At 38.3% G+C, this 18,558-nt stretch overlaps 1 protein-coding gene across 1 annotated transcript in view; it reads left to right on the top strand.

Moving 5' to 3' along the window:
- The window catches only part of SBF2 (SET binding factor 2), a 549,657-nt gene that overhangs the window by 293,320 nt on the left and 237,779 nt on the right, over positions 1–18,558 (top strand). The window contains exons 10-13 of the mRNA XM_011947619.1: positions 2,925–3,002; positions 3,850–3,963; positions 4,434–4,562; positions 7,645–7,743. Of these exons, the coding sequence (XP_011803009.1) occupies positions 2,925–3,002; positions 3,850–3,963; positions 4,434–4,562; positions 7,645–7,743 (420 nt within the window). The remainder of the gene's footprint in view (positions 1–2,924; positions 3,003–3,849; positions 3,964–4,433; positions 4,563–7,644; positions 7,744–18,558) is intronic.

Raw genomic sequence — 18,558 nt, 5'->3', positions numbered from 1 at the left:
CTTCAGTTTTTCTCATTGAAACAGATTGAATTTTTTTTGCAGTTATTTTACCTTAGCTGAATTTTGAAAACATGGTATTTTGTTTTACTGATAGCATTTTAGGTGTTTATCATCAGAAAATTGAAGTGTAGAAATTCTGCATTTCTTTTCAACACATTACTAGAACTAAGGCCTTCATATTCTACTTTAAGAATATTTTATTCTGGGCTATTTAAAACATTTTTTCCCTCTTAAATAGAAACTTAGAAGCCTAGGATAACCAGGAGGGATTTTATTCTCAGAAAACTTTCAAATTTGTGTTAGTCTTTTTTGTTGTCATAGTGGTATCTGTGAAATGGGAACAGTTAGAGAATCTACTAAAAATACAAAAATTAGCTGGGCATGGTGGCACATGCCTGTAATCCCAGCTACTCAGGAGGCTGACGCAGGAGAATAGCGTGAACCTGGGAAGCAGAGGTTGCAGTGAGCCAAGATTGCACCACTGCACTCCAGCCTGGGTAACAGAGCTAGACTCCATCTCAAAAACGAAAACAAGGCCGGGCACAGTGGCTCACGCATGTAATGCCAGCACTTTGGGAGGCTGAGGCGGGCAGATTACCTGAGGTCAGGAGTTCAGGATCAGCCTGGGCAACACTGTGAAACCCTGTCTCCACTAAAAATACAAAATTAGCCAGGCGTGGTGACACATGCCTGTAATCCCAGCTACTCAGGAGGCTGAGGCAGGAGAATCGCTTGAACCTGGGAGGTGGAGGATGCGGTGAGCCAAGATGGCGTCATTGCTTTCCAGCCTGGGCAACAAGAGTAAATCTCCGTCTCACCAAAAAAAGAAAAAAGAAAAAAAAGAGTTGATTTAAAGACAATTTAAAGAAAAATCTTAACTATATAATTGCATAGATGGTATATGTATATATAGCAAAAGCTGAGAAGGTAGTATTTGAATGAATGAAGAAAGTTTAATGTTTCTAGAATTCCTATAGGGATTAAATCTTATGTGTGGTTACTTACTAGTGATATGAATAGTTATTTAGGGGTTAAGTACCAAAATTAACAAAGAGTAAGATTGTATTTCTTAAGCCAATGGCTGCTGGTAAGGGTTCTGCTGCATACTCGTATACCTAAACCTGCAACACCTGTGCCACCAAATTTGATCAATGTGTAAAATTCCTTTTTGGTAAAACTGAGTATACATATTGTTACAGTTACTAAGCACAATGGTGGATTAGGTACTACTTACTGTTCGTGAATAAGAAATAGGAGCATAGGGACGGGTGCAGTGGCTCACACCTGTAATCCTAACACTTTGGAAGGCTGAGGTGGGTGGATCATCTGAGGTCAGGAGTTTGAGACCAACCTGACCAACATGGCGAAATCCCATCTCTACTAAAAAAAAAAAAAAAAAAAAGAAAAAATTAGCCAGGTGTGGTGGTGTACACCTGTAATCCCAGCTACTCGGGAGGCTGAGACAGGAGGCTCGCTTGAACCCAGGAGGCAGAGGTCGCCGTGAGCTGAGATCACGCCATTGCACTCCAGCCTGGGCAACAAGAGCGAAACTCTGTCTCAAAAAAAAAAAAAAAAGAAGAAAAGAAAGAAAAAAAGAAATAGGAGCATAATGTATTGTCAAACTAGGACCAAAAAGAAACTAGATTTCATAGGTGATTGGGAACATCAACACACAAGCATATAAGCTTTGTTTCATTAGTAAATAATTATAATCAAATGGCAACACTATACTTAAACTGTGTAATAACAATGGATTATTTTATAGACACCAAGATATTTTGTACTGTGCTTGTGATTCAATGACTTGAACTGCCAATATTTTAGTGTTGTCTTTAAGTGTTGTTTTGAGTCTTTTGGTCTGTTCTCAGCATACCATCAAAAATCTTAATATTTGAAAATGATTCTGCAAGGAGAAAATTTGCTACATACTGATACAATTTCATCTTCTCTGTGTAAGTCCTACACAGGCCCTTCTTTCCCAGCTGCTCCCCAACCTGCTTTCCTTCAAAGCCTAACTCAAATGTTACTTTATTTTTTGTTTAGTTTTCCCTCAGTTGAATTAATTATGCTTTACATTTCATATATTGCACTTTATATATTTTAGCACTTCTGTGACATGGTTTTACACCATGTTTACCTGTTTAGACTGCAAAGTTCAAAATCTTATTTTCTTTCTCCTCAGTAATTTTTTTTTTTTTTTTTGAGACAGAGTCTTGTTCTGTCTCCCAGGCTGGAGTGCAGTGGTGCGATCTCAGCTCACTGCAACCTCTGTCTCCCAGGTTCAAGCTATTCTGCCTCAGCCTCTCCAGTAGCTGGGACTACAGGCATGTGCCACCATGCCAAGATAATTTTTGTATTTTCACTAGAGACAGGGTTTCACTATGTTGGCCAGGCTGGTCTCGAATTCCTAACCTCAAGTGATCCACCCACCTTGCCCTCCCAAAGTGCTGGGATTACAGGCATGAGCCACTGCACCTGGCCTCTCCTCAGTAATTTTTAATCACACTTAGAACATAAAAACAAGCAGCTGTTTTTAAAAAATTCAGCTATATAGATTATTCCCTTACCAGAGATGACTACTATTTTATAATGTAGTGTATTTTTTTCAGAACTTTTCATTCTCTCATATATATATATGTGTGTGTGTGTGTGTGTGTGTACCTATGTAGATTTAGGGTTTATTTTGTTTTATTTTCAAATAAATTAGACCATACGGTGTGTATTTTTCTAGAACATGTTTCAACGGAATATTTTGTCTTGGAGATCTTTCTACAGTGGTACATACAGAACTACCCCAGCTAATTGAATTGTATTAATGGAGGGAATATATTATAATTCATATGCTGACATTTTCATCTTAATGTCCCAATAATAGATTTCAATGATATTAAGATATTTTACATAACAAAACTTTTTTGCTTTAGATTTTACACCCAGATTTGGAAGTAGCAGATCATGCTTTTCCTCCTCCACGAACAGCTTTATCCCACTCAAAAATGCTGGTAAGAAGTTTAATATTTAAATTTAATGCTGTTGAAGAGAGCTGTACTTTTATTTGTAGGGTTTTTAAAGAAGCTAAGTAAAGTTAGAGTTAGATGGACAGCAGAGTAAAAAGTGCCCAAAGCTAGAAATTAAGAGACTTGCCGCTGACTGTTTGTGTCCTTCTCAAGGAGGAGGCACAGGGAAGCACACTGGGCAAAGGCCACTAGGGCTAAGGCTGTTGCCCTGAGGAGGCATGAGTTAAGTGTAGGACAGAAAATCAGAGCCTAGATTATAGCCTGGAAAACTGTGCCAAGCATCAAATTGAAACAGCCAGGCAAGGGTTAAAAACAAAAGAGATGCTTACAAAAATGGATATAAAGAATGTTGGTTATAGGAGAGAATCAAGTTTGAAGAGTGTGTGGATGGATATAGTTCCAATTAGAAGCCATAGAAGGTTATATATATAACAGAGGCCCCTTTTTTATTTTGCTCAATGCATTTCTTAGCAGTGGGCTTTGTAACCAATAAGGAACCTCAAGCAGCTGAACACATATACTTAAGCATTCTTGACCTTCATTTCCTGATCAGTTAAGTAAGGCATTGACTAACAGAATCTGTCAGTTTCCTTACAGTTCTAAACTGTGACTCCAGTAAAAGCTGGATTAAATACGATTTTAAGAGTTTTTTCTTCTTATATTTGTCTTATATTTGGTTGTGACTGTAATTGTTTTGGTGCATATAAAAATCAAAGGACTTGGGATATATGCCAAAGGTCCTTGGGATATATGAAAAGGTCACCTTTTTGACTCGATATTTTGTTTGTTTTTAAAAAGTTAAATTACCTAACCTTTCTTCTTATATTTTTAGGATAAAGAGGTGCGAGCAGTTTTCCTTAGATTATTTGCACAACTCTTCCAAGGATATAGATCCTGCCTGCAACTTATAAGAATTCATGCAGAGCCAGTAATACATTTCCACAAAGTAAGATATAGAGTGCTGTATTTTATCTGTCCAAGAAATATATTCTAATTTAATAAAACTACTTGACGTTTTTTCCTAGACATTTATTTTGACCTTGATTTATCAAATGTGATTATTTAAAATCTCTGCGTGGTTAGATATAAGTTCTTAATAGATATTAAGAAGTTCCATAATAATAATATAGAACTCACATAATGTCTTAGAATATGTTAATTTTAAATCAATTTTTCTTTTAAAATTGAATGTTAATTTCTGATTTCTTCTCCTAACATGGAGACAGATTCATTTTTATTCTTTTCAATATATGTAGTATTTCAGAATAACTCTCTTTGAGAGAAACATATTTTATGACAACACATATTTATACATGAAGGGATTTATATAGGCCTTGCTCTTTTTACTGTATTTTTGTTTTGACCATTTGTCCATTACCAAGTGATAAATTATTATTTCATGTTTTCTTTTCACAGACAGCATTCTTGGGGCAGCGTGGTTTGGTCGAGAATGATTTCCTCACTAAAGTACTCAATGGAATGGCATTTGCAGGTTTTGTTTCAGAAAGAGGTCCTCCTTATAGATCTTGTGATCTCTTTGATGAGGTATAGTTCTTATTAAATGAAGGCATTATTTATAGACATAATTAGACTAGTAGGTAAAAGTAAAAAGTAACATTTTTCATATTTATATAGTCATGTATAAATTAGGTATTAATCCCAATGTTATTTATTATGCTTATCAAATCTTGATATTTTAATGTGGATTATAAAAATTACCAAAAAAATTATAAGATGCCTTGAAAGTACATATAATTTTTGAACAACTGAATTTTAAATAATTGAACAATGTACACTACTCAGGTGATGGGTGCACCAAAATCTCAGAATTCACCACTATATAATTCATCCATGTAACTGAAAACCACTCATACTCCAAAAACTATTCATATTTTAAACTATTACATTTTAAAAAATAGTTGATTAAAATCTTTTTGAAAAGGTATCAGTGATTGTATAAATAGAACTCTTATTTTTAAAGGCCCTAAATACAGTAATTCTTTTGTCAGTGTTATAGGGAGAAAGGTCTAATTTGAAGCTAAGATAGCTGAAATTACTTCAAACTGGAGTTACATTTAGTCTATCAGAATCATAGAGCTATAGTTTAAGTTTGTGGCATTCTCACTAATCAATTTTCAACCCTTTTCTACCTGTCTTAGGAGACATTAAATATATGGAAAACAGATTTCTGTCTCTATCTTCAAGGAATTAGCCATATAAAGGGAGAAATAGGGCAGATGTGACTCAAAATAAGAATGCTATTTGCATTTATTGTGCTCTTTTTTAAAATCACCTTTCCATTTATCATTTAACTCTATATTCACAGCAGCCCACTCTGGTGGATAGAACAGGAATATTATTCTCATTTCAATTTTTGGAAGAGTACTATATTAGAACCAAAAATCTAAAGTTTCTTGATATCTGTAAAAGAACCACATTCCTAGATCCCAAGATATTGGAGAATCATGATAGTGGTCATGTTTTGCCTCTGGTGATTTTCTTTTATATAGGGAAGGTAGGAATGAAGGTCTTAAATATCTTTGGTTCAGAGGAGAAGGATCTTTTATTTTTTTTAAAGATAGTGAAGTGGCCGGGCGCGGTGGCTCAAGCCTGTAATCCCAGCACTTTGGGAGGCTGAGATGGGCGGATCACGAGGTCAGGAGATCGAGACCATCCTGGCTAATACGGTGAAACCCCGTCTCTACTAAAAAATACAAAAAACTAGCTGGGTGACGAGGCGGGCGCCTGTAGTCAGTCCCAGCTACTCGGGAGGCTGAGACAGGAGAATGGCGTGAACCCGGGAGGCGGAGCTTGTAGTGAGCTGAGATCCGGCCACTGCACTCCAGCCTGGGCGGCAGAGCAAGACTCTGTCTCAAAAAATAAAAATTAAAAAAATAAAAGATAGTGAAGTATTCACAGGTAAGAATTTTTAAAGAAGAGACACATGTTTTAGTTCTGTGTAGAATATGTTTACTGCATCAGATGCTTTAATTAATAACACAAAGCATACGAAGATTTAGGAAACATCCTGAGGTGGACAATTTTTTGTAATCAATTATTGGTCATTGCTTCTCTAATACTACCATATAACATGATTGGTTATTGATTCTACTAACATATCAGCCTTTAGATTCTGTACTAAGTAATTCATAACATAATATTTTATGGGTTTAAAATAGATGGTCTCCAAGGTCTTTTCTAGCACCTACATTTTGTTAGTCTTTGAAGCTTTATGAATAGTAACATTGGTTTATATACTGTCTCTTTTCTATTCAAATTTATCTTCCTCTGACAGCTTCATCACAACTAAAAAGCAAGATTAGTTACTTACAGAAAACTTGCTTGCCACAGCCTCTATTTTGTAGGTCTTTTCCCTCTTATCTCACCACCTCTTCCAAACTCTCCCAAAGTCGTTGACTCTGAGAGCCACTCAACTGCGTTAGGCTTCATTTTATGTCTCTAACTTTATGTGCTAACTTATTTTTTATTTATTTATTGTTTATACAAATATACTCTAGATTGGAAACAATGATAAGCCAAGGTTCCTATTGGGTCACCCATTAGTGTTCATCCAGTTCTCTGTTTGGCCTACAGTGGTGACTTTGGGTGTCTTACTTTTGTTACTTGACTGCCAGTGAATAATATGTATATATCAGTCAAGAGCCTAAGAAAAATGAGCCATCAGAACTAACTAATTTCTCATTCTACCCTCTTTGGCCATTTGCATGGGAATGCTTTGGTAGAAAAATAGCATTTGCTCCTGGGACAGTGATCCTTGTTTTCACTTAGCCTAGGGCAGCCTACCACAATGGGGTATTATGGGGGCTTTGAGAGGCAGCTTGCATTGTGCATGGCGTTGTCCTCACACTCCCATCAGATAGATGTCTTAGAATAAAAAGAATGTTTGCCCTTGATCATCTTTCTGAATCCTAGCCTAGAATAGGTAAGCCATAGTTTTATATGCCTATGCAGCGAATCTATTAGTTCCTAGAATAATCCTGTATTGTACGTTTTTATTTTTATTGTCCATCTATTTACCCTCCACAATTTTTTTCCTGTCAGCCTTCTTTTCTTTACCCTAAGTATACACTCACACACTTCTCCCAGTAAATTAGTTAATAAAGAGATAGTTTGAGACTAGAAGGAATCTAAAGGCCATTTTGTTCTTCCATCTTATTTTAGAGATGAGCAAACTGAAGCTCAGGAGTTTAAGTGCCTTGTCCCAGATCACACACTGTTAGCAGAGCTAGGACTAAAGTCTGAGCATCCTGACTTGGACATTTGGTTCATGTTTTGTGAGTTAAGGAAGTGTTAGGCACTTTCTGACTGTCTGAATTTCTCTGACTGAGGCCTGTGGAATGACAGGGTCTCTCTGAGTTCCAGAAATGACTTTTCCCTAGAAGAAATAGGGCCCTAAATCCTCAGGGAGGGACCACTATACAATTCAAGAGTTTGATTGACCCTGTAACCCCAGAATGGAGGTGAAACCCCAAAACCTAAAATATTTTGTTTTAAAAATAATGTATATGTTGGAGTTTTTTGGCTTGCAAATTGTATGAAATTATCACAGTTTTTGAATTTGGCATATTTTGGAATTGATGTTTTGCCTTTTGATTCTTTTTCCTAGTTGGTAGCCTTTGAAGTAGAGAGAATTAAAGTTGAAGAAAATAACCCAGTGAAGATGATAAAGCATGTCAGAGAACTTGCTGAGCAACTATTCAAAAATGTAAGTAAGTATATTTATTTAGACAGTCATTAATTTTATTTATTTTTATTTTATTTTATTTTATTTTTCCTAAGTTATTGTGGTACAGGTGGTGTGTGGTTACATGAGTGAGTTCTTTAGTGGTGATCTGTGAGATTTTGGTACACTCATCACCCAAGCCGTATACACTGCATCATATTTGTAGTCTTTTATCCCTCGCCTCCCTCCCACTCTTCCCCCCAAGTCCCCAAAGTTTATTGTATCATTCTTATGCCTTTGTGTCCTCATAGCTTAGCTCCCATGTATCAGTGAGAACATATAATGTTTGGTTTTCCATCCCTGAGTTACATCACTTAGAAGAATAGTCTCTTATCTCATCCAGGTTACTGTAAATGCTGTTAATTCATTCCTTTTCATGGCTGCGCAATATATGTATGCATATATATATCTATATAGATATATATATATAGATATGGCACAGTTTCTTTATCCACTCATTGATGGGCATTTGGGTTGTTTCCATGGTTTTGCAATTGTGAATTGTGCTGCTATAAACATGCATGTGCAAGTATCTTTTTCGAATAATGACTTCTTTTCCTCTGAGTAAAACCCCATAGTGTGATTGCTCGATCAAATGGTAGTTCTACTTTTAGTTTTTTAAGGAATCTTCACACCGTTTTCCATAGTAGCTGTACTAGTTTACATTGCCACCAGCAGTGTAGAAGTGTTCCTCGTTCACCACATCCACTCCAACATCAACTGTTTTTTGATCTTTTGATTATGGCCATTCTTGCAGGAGTAAGATGGTATTGCATTATGGCTTTGATTTGCATTTCTCTGAAATTAGTGATGTTGAGCATTTTTTCATATGTTTGTTGGCCATTTGTATATCTTCTTTTGAGAACTGTCTATTCATGTCCTTAGCCCACTTTTGGATGGGATTGTTTTTTTCTTACTGATTTGTTTGAGTTTGTTATAGATTCTGCATAGTAGTCTTTTGCCAGATGTATAGATTGTGAAGATTTTCTCTCACACTGTGGGTTGTCTGTTTACTCCGCTGACTGTTCCTTTTGCTGTGCAAAAGCTCATTAATTAGGCCCCAGTTATTTATCTTTGTTTTTGTTGCATTTGCTTTTGGGTTCTTGGTCATGAAATCTTTGCCTAAGCCAATGTCTAGAAGGGTTTTTCCAGTGTTCTAGAATTTTTATAGTTTCAGGTCTTAAGTTTTAAGTCCTTAATCCATATTGAGTTGATTTTTGTATAAGGTGAGAGATGAGGATCTGGTTTCATTCTCCTACATGTGGCTAACCAATTATCCCAGCACCATTTGTTGAAAAAGATGTACTTTCCCCACTTTATGTTTTTGTTTTCTTTGTTGAAGATCAGTTGGCTGTAAGTATTTGAGTTTATTTCTGGGTTCTCTATTCTGTTCCATTGGTCTATGTGCCTGTTTTCATACCAGTACCATGCTGTTTTGGTGACTATAGCCTTATAGTATAGTTTGAAATCAGGTAGTGTGATGCCTCCAAATTTGTTCTTTTTGCTTAGTCTTGCTTTGGCTATGTGGGCTCTTTTTTGGTTCCATATGAATTTTAGAATTGTTTTTTCTAATTCTGCGAAGAATGATGATGGTATTCCGATGGGGATTGCATTGAATTTGTAGATTGCTTTTGGTGGTATGGTCATTTTCACAATATTGGTTCTACCCATCCATGAGCATGGGATGTGTTTCCATTTGTTTGCATCGTTTATTATTTTTTCAGCCATGTTTTGTAGTTTTCCATGTAGAGGTCTTTCGACTCCTTTGTTAGGTATATTGCTAAGTATTTTAACTTTTTTGCAGCTACTGTAAAGGGGTTGAGTTCTTGATTTGGTTCTCTGCTTGGTCGCTGTTGGTTTATAGAAGAGCTTCTGATTTGTGTATTAATCTCGTATCCGGAAACTTTGCTGAATTCTTTTATCAGTTCTATGAGCTTTCTAGAGGAGTCTTTAAGGTTTTCAAGGTAAATGATTATACCATCATCAAGCAGTGACAGTTTTACTTCCTCTGTACCAATTTAGATGCCCTTTATTTCTTTCTCTTGTCTGATTGTTCTGGCTAGGACTTCCAGTACTGTGTTGAAAAGGAGTGGTGAGAGTGGTTATCCTTGTCTTGTTCCAGTTCTCAGAGGGAATTCTTTCAACTTTTCCCCATTCAGTATTATGTTGACTGTGGGTTTGTTATAGATGGCTTTTATGACATTAAGGTATGTCCCTCATATGCCAGTTTTGCTGAGAGTTTTAATCATAAAGGGATGCTAAATTTTGTCCAGTGCTTTGTCTGTATCTATTGAGATGATCATGTGATTTTTGTTTTTAATTCTGTTTATATGGTATATCACATTTATTGACTTATGTATGTTAACCTATCCCTGCATCCCTGGTGTGAAACCCACTTGATCATGGTGGACTATCTTTTTGATATGTTGTTGGATTTGGTTAGCTAGTATTTTGTTAAGGATTTTAGCATCTGTGTTCATCAAGGATATCAGTCTGCAGTTTTCTTTTTTGGTTATGTCCTTTCCTGGTTTGGGTATTAGGGTGATGCTGGCTTCATACAATAAATTAGGGGGAGTTCCTTCTTTCTGTGTCTTGTGGAATAGTGTCAAAAGGATTGGTACCAATTTTTCATTGAATGTCTGATCGAATTCTGCTGTGAATCCATCTGGTCCTCGACTTTTTTCTGTTGGTAATTTTTAAATTACCATTTCAATCTTGCTGCTTGTTATTGGTTTGTTCAGGGTATCTAATTCTTTCTGATTTAAGCTAGGAGGGTTGTATTTTTCCAGGAATTTATTAGTCTCTTCTAGGTTTTCTAATTTATGTGTGTAAAGGTGTTGCCTTGAATGATCCTTTGTATTTCAGTGGTGTCAGGTGTAATATCTCCAGTTTCATTTTTTAGTGAGGTTATTTGAATTTTCTGTCTTCTTTTCTTGGTTAATCTTGCTAATGGTCTATCAATTTTATTTATCTTTTCAAAGAACCAGCTTTTTGTTTCATTTATCTTTTGTAATTTTTTTTGTTTCAATTTCATTTAGTTCTGCTCTAATCTTGGTTATTTCCTTTCTTCCGCTGGGTTTAAATTTGGTTTGTTCTTGTTTCTCTGGTTCCTTGAGGTGTGACCTTAGATTGTCTGTTTGTGCTCTTTCAGACTTTTTGATGTAGGCGTTTAGGGCTATGAGCTTTCCTCTTAGCACTGCCTTTGCTGTATCCCAGAGGTTTTGATAGGTTGTGTCATTATTATCATTCAGCTCAAAGAATTTTCTAATCTCCATCTTGATTTCATTTTTCACTGAATGCTCATTCAGGAGCAGGTTATTTAAATTCCATGTATTTGCATGGTTTTGAAGGTTCCTGTTGGAGTTAATTTCCAGTTTTATTCCACTGTGGTTTGAGAGAGTGCTGGATAAAATTTCAATTTTCTTAAGTTTATTGAGGCTTGTTTTATGGCCTATGCTATGGTCTATCTTGGAGAAAGTTCCATGCACTGTTGAATAGAATGTGTATTCTGCGGTGGTTGGATAAAATGTTCTGTATATATCCGTTAAGTCTGTTTGTTCCAAGATATAGTTTAAATCCATTGTTTCTTTGTTGACTTTCTGTATTGAGGACCTGTCTAATGCTGTCAGTGGAGTATTGAAGTCCTCCACTATTATTGTGTTGCTGTCTATCTCATTTCTTAAGTCTATTAGTAATTGTTTTATAAATTTGGGAGCTCCAGTGTTAGGTGCATATATGTTTAGGATTGTGATATTTTCCTGCTGGAGAAGGCCTTTTACCATTATATACTGTGCCTCTTTGTCTTTTTTAACCACTGTTGCTTTACAGTTTGTTTTGTCTCATATCAGAATAGCTTACCCAGCCAGGCAGGGTAGCTCACGCTTGTAATCCCAGCACTTTGGGAGGTCGAGGCGGGAGGATCTCCAGAGGTCAGGAAATTGAGACCAGCTTTGCCAACATGGTGAAACCCCATCTCTACTAAAAATACAAAAATTAGCCAGGCATGGTGGCAGGCACCTATAATCCCAGCTATTTGGGAGGCTGAGGCAGGAAAATCACTTGAACCTGAGAGGCAGAGGTTGCAGTGAGCCAAGATCGCACCACTGTACTCCAGCCTGCGTGTCAGAGCAGGACTCTATCTCAAACAAAACAAAACAAAAAAAACCATCTAAAAAGAAGAGCTACCCCTGCTCACTTTTGGTTTCCATTTGCATGACATGCCTTTTTCTACTCCTTTACCTTAAGTTTATGTGAGTCCTTATGTGTTAGGTGAGTCTTCTGAAGGCAGCAAATGGTTGGTTGGTGAGTTCTTATCCATTCTTTAGTTCTGTATCTTTTAAGTGGAGCATTCAGGTCATTTACGTTCAGTGTTAGTATTGAAATGTGAGGTACCATTGCTTTCATCATGCTCTTCGTTGCCTGTGTGCTTTGGTTTTGTTTTTTGTTTTTGCTTTTTAACTTGTGTTTTTGTTTTATAGGTCTTGTGTGATTTATGCTTTAAAGAGGTTCTGTTTTGATGTGTTTCCTGGATTTGTTTCAAGATTTAGAGCTCCTTTTAGCAGTTCTTGTAGTGGTGGTTTGGTAATGGTGAATTCTTTCAGCATTTGTCTGAAAAATGACTTTCGTATATGATGTTTAGTTTTGCTGGATACAGAATTCTTGGCTGATAATCGTTTTGTTTGAGGAGGCTGAAGATAGGACCCCAATCTCTTCTGGTTTGTAGGGTTTCTGCTGAGAAATCTGCTGTTAATCTCATAGGTTTTCCTTTATAGGTTACCTGTTGCTTCTGTCTCACAGCTCTTAAGATTCTTTCCTTCGTCTTAACTTTGAATAACCGGATGACAATGTGCCTAGGTGAAGATCTTTTTGTGATGAATTTCCAGGTGTTCTTTGTGCTTCTTGTATTTGGATGTCTGGGTCTCTTGGAAGGCCAGGGAAGTTTTCATTATTCCCCCAAATATGTTTTCCAGGCTTTTAGAATTCTCTTCTTCCTCAGATACAGCAATTATTCTTAGGTTTGGTCGTTTAACATAATCCCAGACTTCTTGGAGGCTTTGTTCATATTTTCTTACTCTTTTTTCTTTGTCTTTGTTGGATTAGGTTAATTTGAAGACCTTGTCTTCCAACTCTGAATTTCTTTCTTCTACTTGTTCAATTCTATTGCTGAGACTTTCCAGAGCATTTCCCATTTCTAAAAGTGTGTCCAAAGTTTCCTGAATTTTTTATTGTTTTCTCTTTAAGCTATCTATTTCCATGAATATTTCTTCCTTCACTTCTTGTATCATTTTTTGGATTTCCTTGCATTGGGCTTTGCCTTTCTCTGCTCCCTCCCTGATTAGCTTAATAACTAACCTCCTGAGTTCTTTTTCAGGTAATCAAGGATTTCTTCTTGGTTTGGGTCCATTACTAGTGAACTAGTGTGATTTTTTGGGCGATGTTGAAGAGCCTTGTTTTATCATATTACCAGGGTTGGTTTTCTGATTCCTTCTCATTGGGGTAGACACTGTCAGAGGGAAGGAAGGTCTAGGGCTGAAGGCTGTTGTTCAGATTATTTTGTCCCACAGGGTGTTCCCTTGATGTAGTACTCTCCCTCTTTTCCTATGGATGTGACTCCCTGTGAGCCAAACTGCAGTGATTGTTGTCTCTCTTCTGGGTCTAGCCACCCAGCGAGTCTACCCGGCTCCAGGCTGGTACTGGGGATTGTCTGCACAGAGTCCTGTGATGTGAACCGTCTATGGGTCTCTCAGCTGTGGATACCAATGCCTGTTCTGGTGGAGGTGGCAGAGGGTGCAGTGAACTCCCTGAGGGCCCTTAGCTTTGGTGGTTTAATGCTCTATTTTTGTTCTGATTGGCCTCCTGTCAGGAGTGGTGCCTTCCAGAAAGCATCAACTGTAGTAATGTGGAGAGGGACCAGCGGTGGGCGGGGCCCTTGAACTCCCAAGATTATATGCCCTTTGTCTTCTGCTATGAGGATGGATAGGGAAGGACCATCAGGTTGGGACGGAGCTAGGCCTGTCTTAGCTCAGGTTCTCTTTGGGCAGGTCTTGCTGTGGCTGCTGTGGGGGATGGGGGTGAGATTCCCAGGTCACTGGAGTTGCGTACCTAGGGAGATTATGGCTGCCTCTGTTGAGTCATGCAGGTTGTCAGGAAAATGAGGGAAAACTAGCAGGCACAAGCCTCACCCAGCTCCCACGCAAACAGAAGGGCCAGTTTCTCTCCCACTGTGCCCCCCAGTAGCCCTGAGTCTGTTTCCAGGCGGAGGGCAAGACGGGCTTGAAAACTTGCACGAGGCTATCCGCCTCCCAGCTGTGAAAGAAAAGTGCTTCAGTTCTTCCCCTGCCTGTGAAGTCTGTAACCCGGATTTTCATCCCCCACTACCCCCGGGGCTTCGCACCCCATTCAAATAGTTACAAAGTTCAACCAGGGAATTCCTTCTCCCTGTGGAGTTTTACCCACCAGTCCTCTGGCCACCGTCCTGAGGGATCCCTGTGGTGCCAGGCAGGAATGGGCTGCTTTGGGACCCAGCGAGCTTCCAGGGCCTTTATGCTGCTTTCTCTAGCCCTGTATTTTGCTTGGCTCTCTAACATGACTCAGCTTTAGGTAAACTGGAAACTTCTCCCACAAACAGACCTTCAGCTTCTCCACTATGTGTTCGGGAGAGGAGGGTCTCCCTTTCCCACTTAGGCAGTTGGGGCACTCACAGTATTTGGGGTGTCTCCCGAATCCCGCAGGAGCAGTCCACTTCCTTCCGAGGGTCTCTGGGTCCTCTCTGGATTACTGGTTTGTTCTTGCAGTTGATCTGGAGCTAAAACTCACAATGCAAGCCTCCACAATGCTGCTCTGTCTGGAGCTGCAATCTAGTCCTAACTGTCATCTGCCATGATCCCCTCTCTTTAGACAGTCATTAATTTTGAAAATATACTGTTAAAGTATTTTGTTGACAGAACTAGAATGCTTCCTCTTTCTGTGATAGATTTTTTGCTCTAGATTGTAAATTATGAGATATTACAGTTGGTACTGTATATCAAAATAGACCACATTTTTCAAAGTAATTTTCCTGTCAATCAGTGTGTTATGAAAACATGTTAGTCACAGTTTTTTCAGTTTGTCATTTGCCCTCATTATGGTTTTTATTTGGGTCTCTTATAAGACATAAAGGTGAGACTCACTGGAGACCAGAACCACCTCAAACACAACTGACCAGTGTGCTCTGCTTTGGCTTGGTACGGTGGTTGTCAGCTGGATCAGGATTTGCATTGTTTTGAACAGAGAGGGAGCAAAAAGCTGAAAGAAAAATAGCAAATTGGGAAGTGACCACAGAAACACAAGGATGAAAATATTCCGTGGATAGAGGAAATGCAATAAGTTAAAAGGATTCGGATGTGGTAAAATGTGAAAAACTATTTGAACACCAGGAAAGAAAAGAGCCTAAAATGACAGAGATTATATTCATATGGAAAAATGGATTTGGGCTCATGAGTGTTCCTTATTTCTCCTGCTGTGGAGCTTTCAGTCCTAAGAAAAGTAAAGTAAGTGGGAACTGTAGTCCTCCAGGGAAAAGTTGAGGGAAGATGTAAATTTTTTAAATTATGATTAGATTCTGACTTTAATTTAGTAAACAAAAAAATATTCTGGAAGACAGAAATGTAACATTCTATACTGTTTCTAATATCAACATTGTCAAAGTAGAAATTTTCTTTTAATTTGTGGTTCTAACATATACTTTATCTGTATAGCAAATAACTTCTGCAAAGACAACTCAACCAATCTAAAATTAGAGCCGTATCATTGATTTAAATAGAGTATTGGCATCCAAAGATTAAAATATAGTAATGGTTATACATTTTCTCATTAGTCTTTTCATAAGGGAAATGTAGAATTGAACATTAAAATCTTACTAATAAGATGGTGGTTATTGACTGTATACCTCTTGAAAAAAATAAGAGAAATTATAAATCAAGTAAACTTTTATTTTTGCCTATTTCAAACATCTTTTAAATAATTTCAAGTTTTATTTTAGATTTAGGGGCCGCATGTACAGATTTGTTAGCTGGGCTTAGTGTGTGATGCTGAGGTTTAGGGTACAATTGATGCCACCACCCAGGTACTGAGCAGAGTACCCAGTAGTCACTTTTCACCCCCTTTCCCCACTCCTTTCCTCCCCTGTCTAGTAGTCCTCAGTGTCTATTGTTACCAGCTTTAATGAGTACCACTTACTTAGCTTCTGGGGAAGATGTATTTTTAAGGAAATAGTGAAGAAGAATTCAGGGTCAGTATCTTGACCCGCAACAGGTGTTGTTTAATTTAGTGATTTGACTAGATGGACCTTTTTGGACACTGGATTATTAGTCAGTGCTTTGTCACATTCATTTGAAATTTGAGAACCAATTGGATACAATCAGGGATACTTAAAAAAAATGCCTTTTTTAATGTTATTCCATTATTTCTGAGTTTTAAGTTCTACATTTAGAATGTGATCTTTCTTTGAGGGAATATATACTTTTTTGAAAGAGAACAACATAAAGTTCAGAGGTTTCATATTAAAACAAAAAATCCATCTTTTATTAATTATGCTTATCTAAATTTTGGTAAATAGAAAATTCTTAAGTTCTGTTTTATCAATTGCTAGTGGTTCATTATAAATTCTGGAAATAGATATAGTCTGCCTGTAATATTAAGGCAACAGTAATATTACTAACACATGCAGAAATCATTAGCCATAACGTTTCTTGTGCCTGTTAAAAGATGAATTTAGGCTGAGTGTGGTGGCTCATGCCTGTGATCCCAGCACTTTGGGAGGCCAACGTGGGCGAATCGCTTGAGGTCAGGATTTCAAGACCAGCCTGGCCAACATGGTGAAATCCTGTCTTTACTAAAAATACAAAAATTAGCCACGCATGCTGGCACATGCCTATAATCCCAACCATTTGGGAGGCTGAGGCAGGAGAATTGCTTGAACCCGGGAGGCGGAGGTCGCAGTGAGCCGAGATCACACCAACGCATCCAGCCTAGGTGACAGAGCAAGATTCTGTCTTGAAAAAAGAAAAAACAATTACATGTGGTGATGGACACCTGTAGTCCTGCCTGTTCAGGAGACTGAGGTGGGAGGATTGCTTGAGCCCAGGAGTTCAGCCAAGGAGTTTGAGGCTGCAGAAAGCTATGATTGAGCCACCGTACTCCAGCCTAGGCAACAGAGCAAGACCCTGTCTCAAAAAAAAAAAGATGGATTTGATTTCAATTTTAAATTACTTAACACAGAAGTACTTTAATTGACTGTTACTTGTAGATTATTGGCTTCTTTACTAAGAAGCAATACTTTCAGATTTCTAAATACATCACACGTTAAATCATAATATTGGTTTAGCAAAAGTATAAATAAATTATTTTTCTGGGAACTTGCATGCCAAAATCCGTTACTTGAATTTATTGACTGATCACATTTTTTTTTTTGAGACAGAGTCTTGCTCTGTCGCCCAGGCTGGAGTGCAGTGGCGTGGTCTCGGCTCACTGCACTCCGCCTCCCAGGTTCACACCGTTCTCCTGCCTCAGCCTCCCTAGTAGCTGGGACTACAGGCGCCCGCCACCATGCCCAGCTAATTTTTGTATTTTTAGTAGAGATGGGTTTTCACCGTGTTAGCCAGGGTGGTCTCGATCTCCTGACCTTGTGATCCACCCGCCTCGGCCTCCCAAAGTGCTGGGATTACAGGAGTGATCCACCGCGCCCAGCCGGACTGATCACATTTTTAGTTGTTTATAACTATGATCAATATAATAAATGTGTTTCCTGATTAGTATACTGAAACTTAAAAAAGAAATCTGGTAGAATTCTGTTAGAAGGAAAACTTGTGTGCTGGTCTTTGCCACTTATGGTGGCTGTGTAGAAGTAATTACAGCATGATCATCTGAGAAATTTCTGTTGACCTATTATAATAGTAATAAATATTGAGTTCATATATAAATATACTGCTTTTCTTTCCATGCCCAGCTGATAATGCAGGACTTGGCCCACTTTGGCTTTCAGAATCTTCAGTGTCTGCATGAGAGCACATTTAGCTACATTGTGTCAGGCATGGGATTAAGCACTTTACATACAATGATCTCTAATCCTCATGACAATGTAAGGCAAGTATCATTATCCCCATTTTAGTGGGGCTAATTGACTCAGAATCATATGACTCTTAAGTGATGAAATCCAGATTTTAAATTAGGAATTTTCATCTATTCATTTCCTAAGCCTGTGTTTTTTCACTATAAGGCTGGATCATCTCCAATTGGAAAAAACAATGATGTTTGCAGTAGTTGACTTTAGATGTTGTTCTTTTTGTTTGTTTGAGACAAGGTCTCAGTCTGTTGCCCAGGCTGGAGTGCAGTGGCACAATCTTGGCTCACTGCAGCCTCGGCCTCCTGGGCTCCAGCGATCCTCTAACCTCAGCCTCCTGAGTAGCTGGGACTACAGGCATATGCCACCGTACCCGGCTAACTTTTTTTATTTTTTTGGTAGAGACAGAGTTTCACCTTGTTGCCCAGGCTGATCTGGAACTCCTGGGCTCAAGGGTTCCACTCGCCTCGGCCCAGGAGGTTGAGGCTTGAGCCCAGAAGGTTGAGGCTGCGTTGAGCCGAAGTCCTGCCACTGCACTCCAGTCTGGGTGATAAAGTGAGACCCTGTCTCAAAAACAAAAACAAACAAAAACACAGACTGTCCCTATCCTTTAAAACTGACGCTTCAGGGGGCGGAGCAAGATGGCCGAATAGGAACAGCTCCAGTCTCCAACTCCCAGCGCAAGCGACACAGAAGAC

This window comes from Colobus angolensis, unplaced genomic scaffold (genome assembly GCF_000951035.1).
Source record: "Colobus angolensis palliatus isolate OR3802 unplaced genomic scaffold, Cang.pa_1.0 Scaffold269, whole genome shotgun sequence".
In the NCBI taxonomy this organism is placed as follows: domain Eukaryota; kingdom Metazoa; phylum Chordata; class Mammalia; order Primates; family Cercopithecidae; genus Colobus; species Colobus angolensis.
The sequence above is the reverse complement of the archived record's forward strand: the minus strand, read 5'-3'. Positions and strand labels throughout refer to the sequence as shown.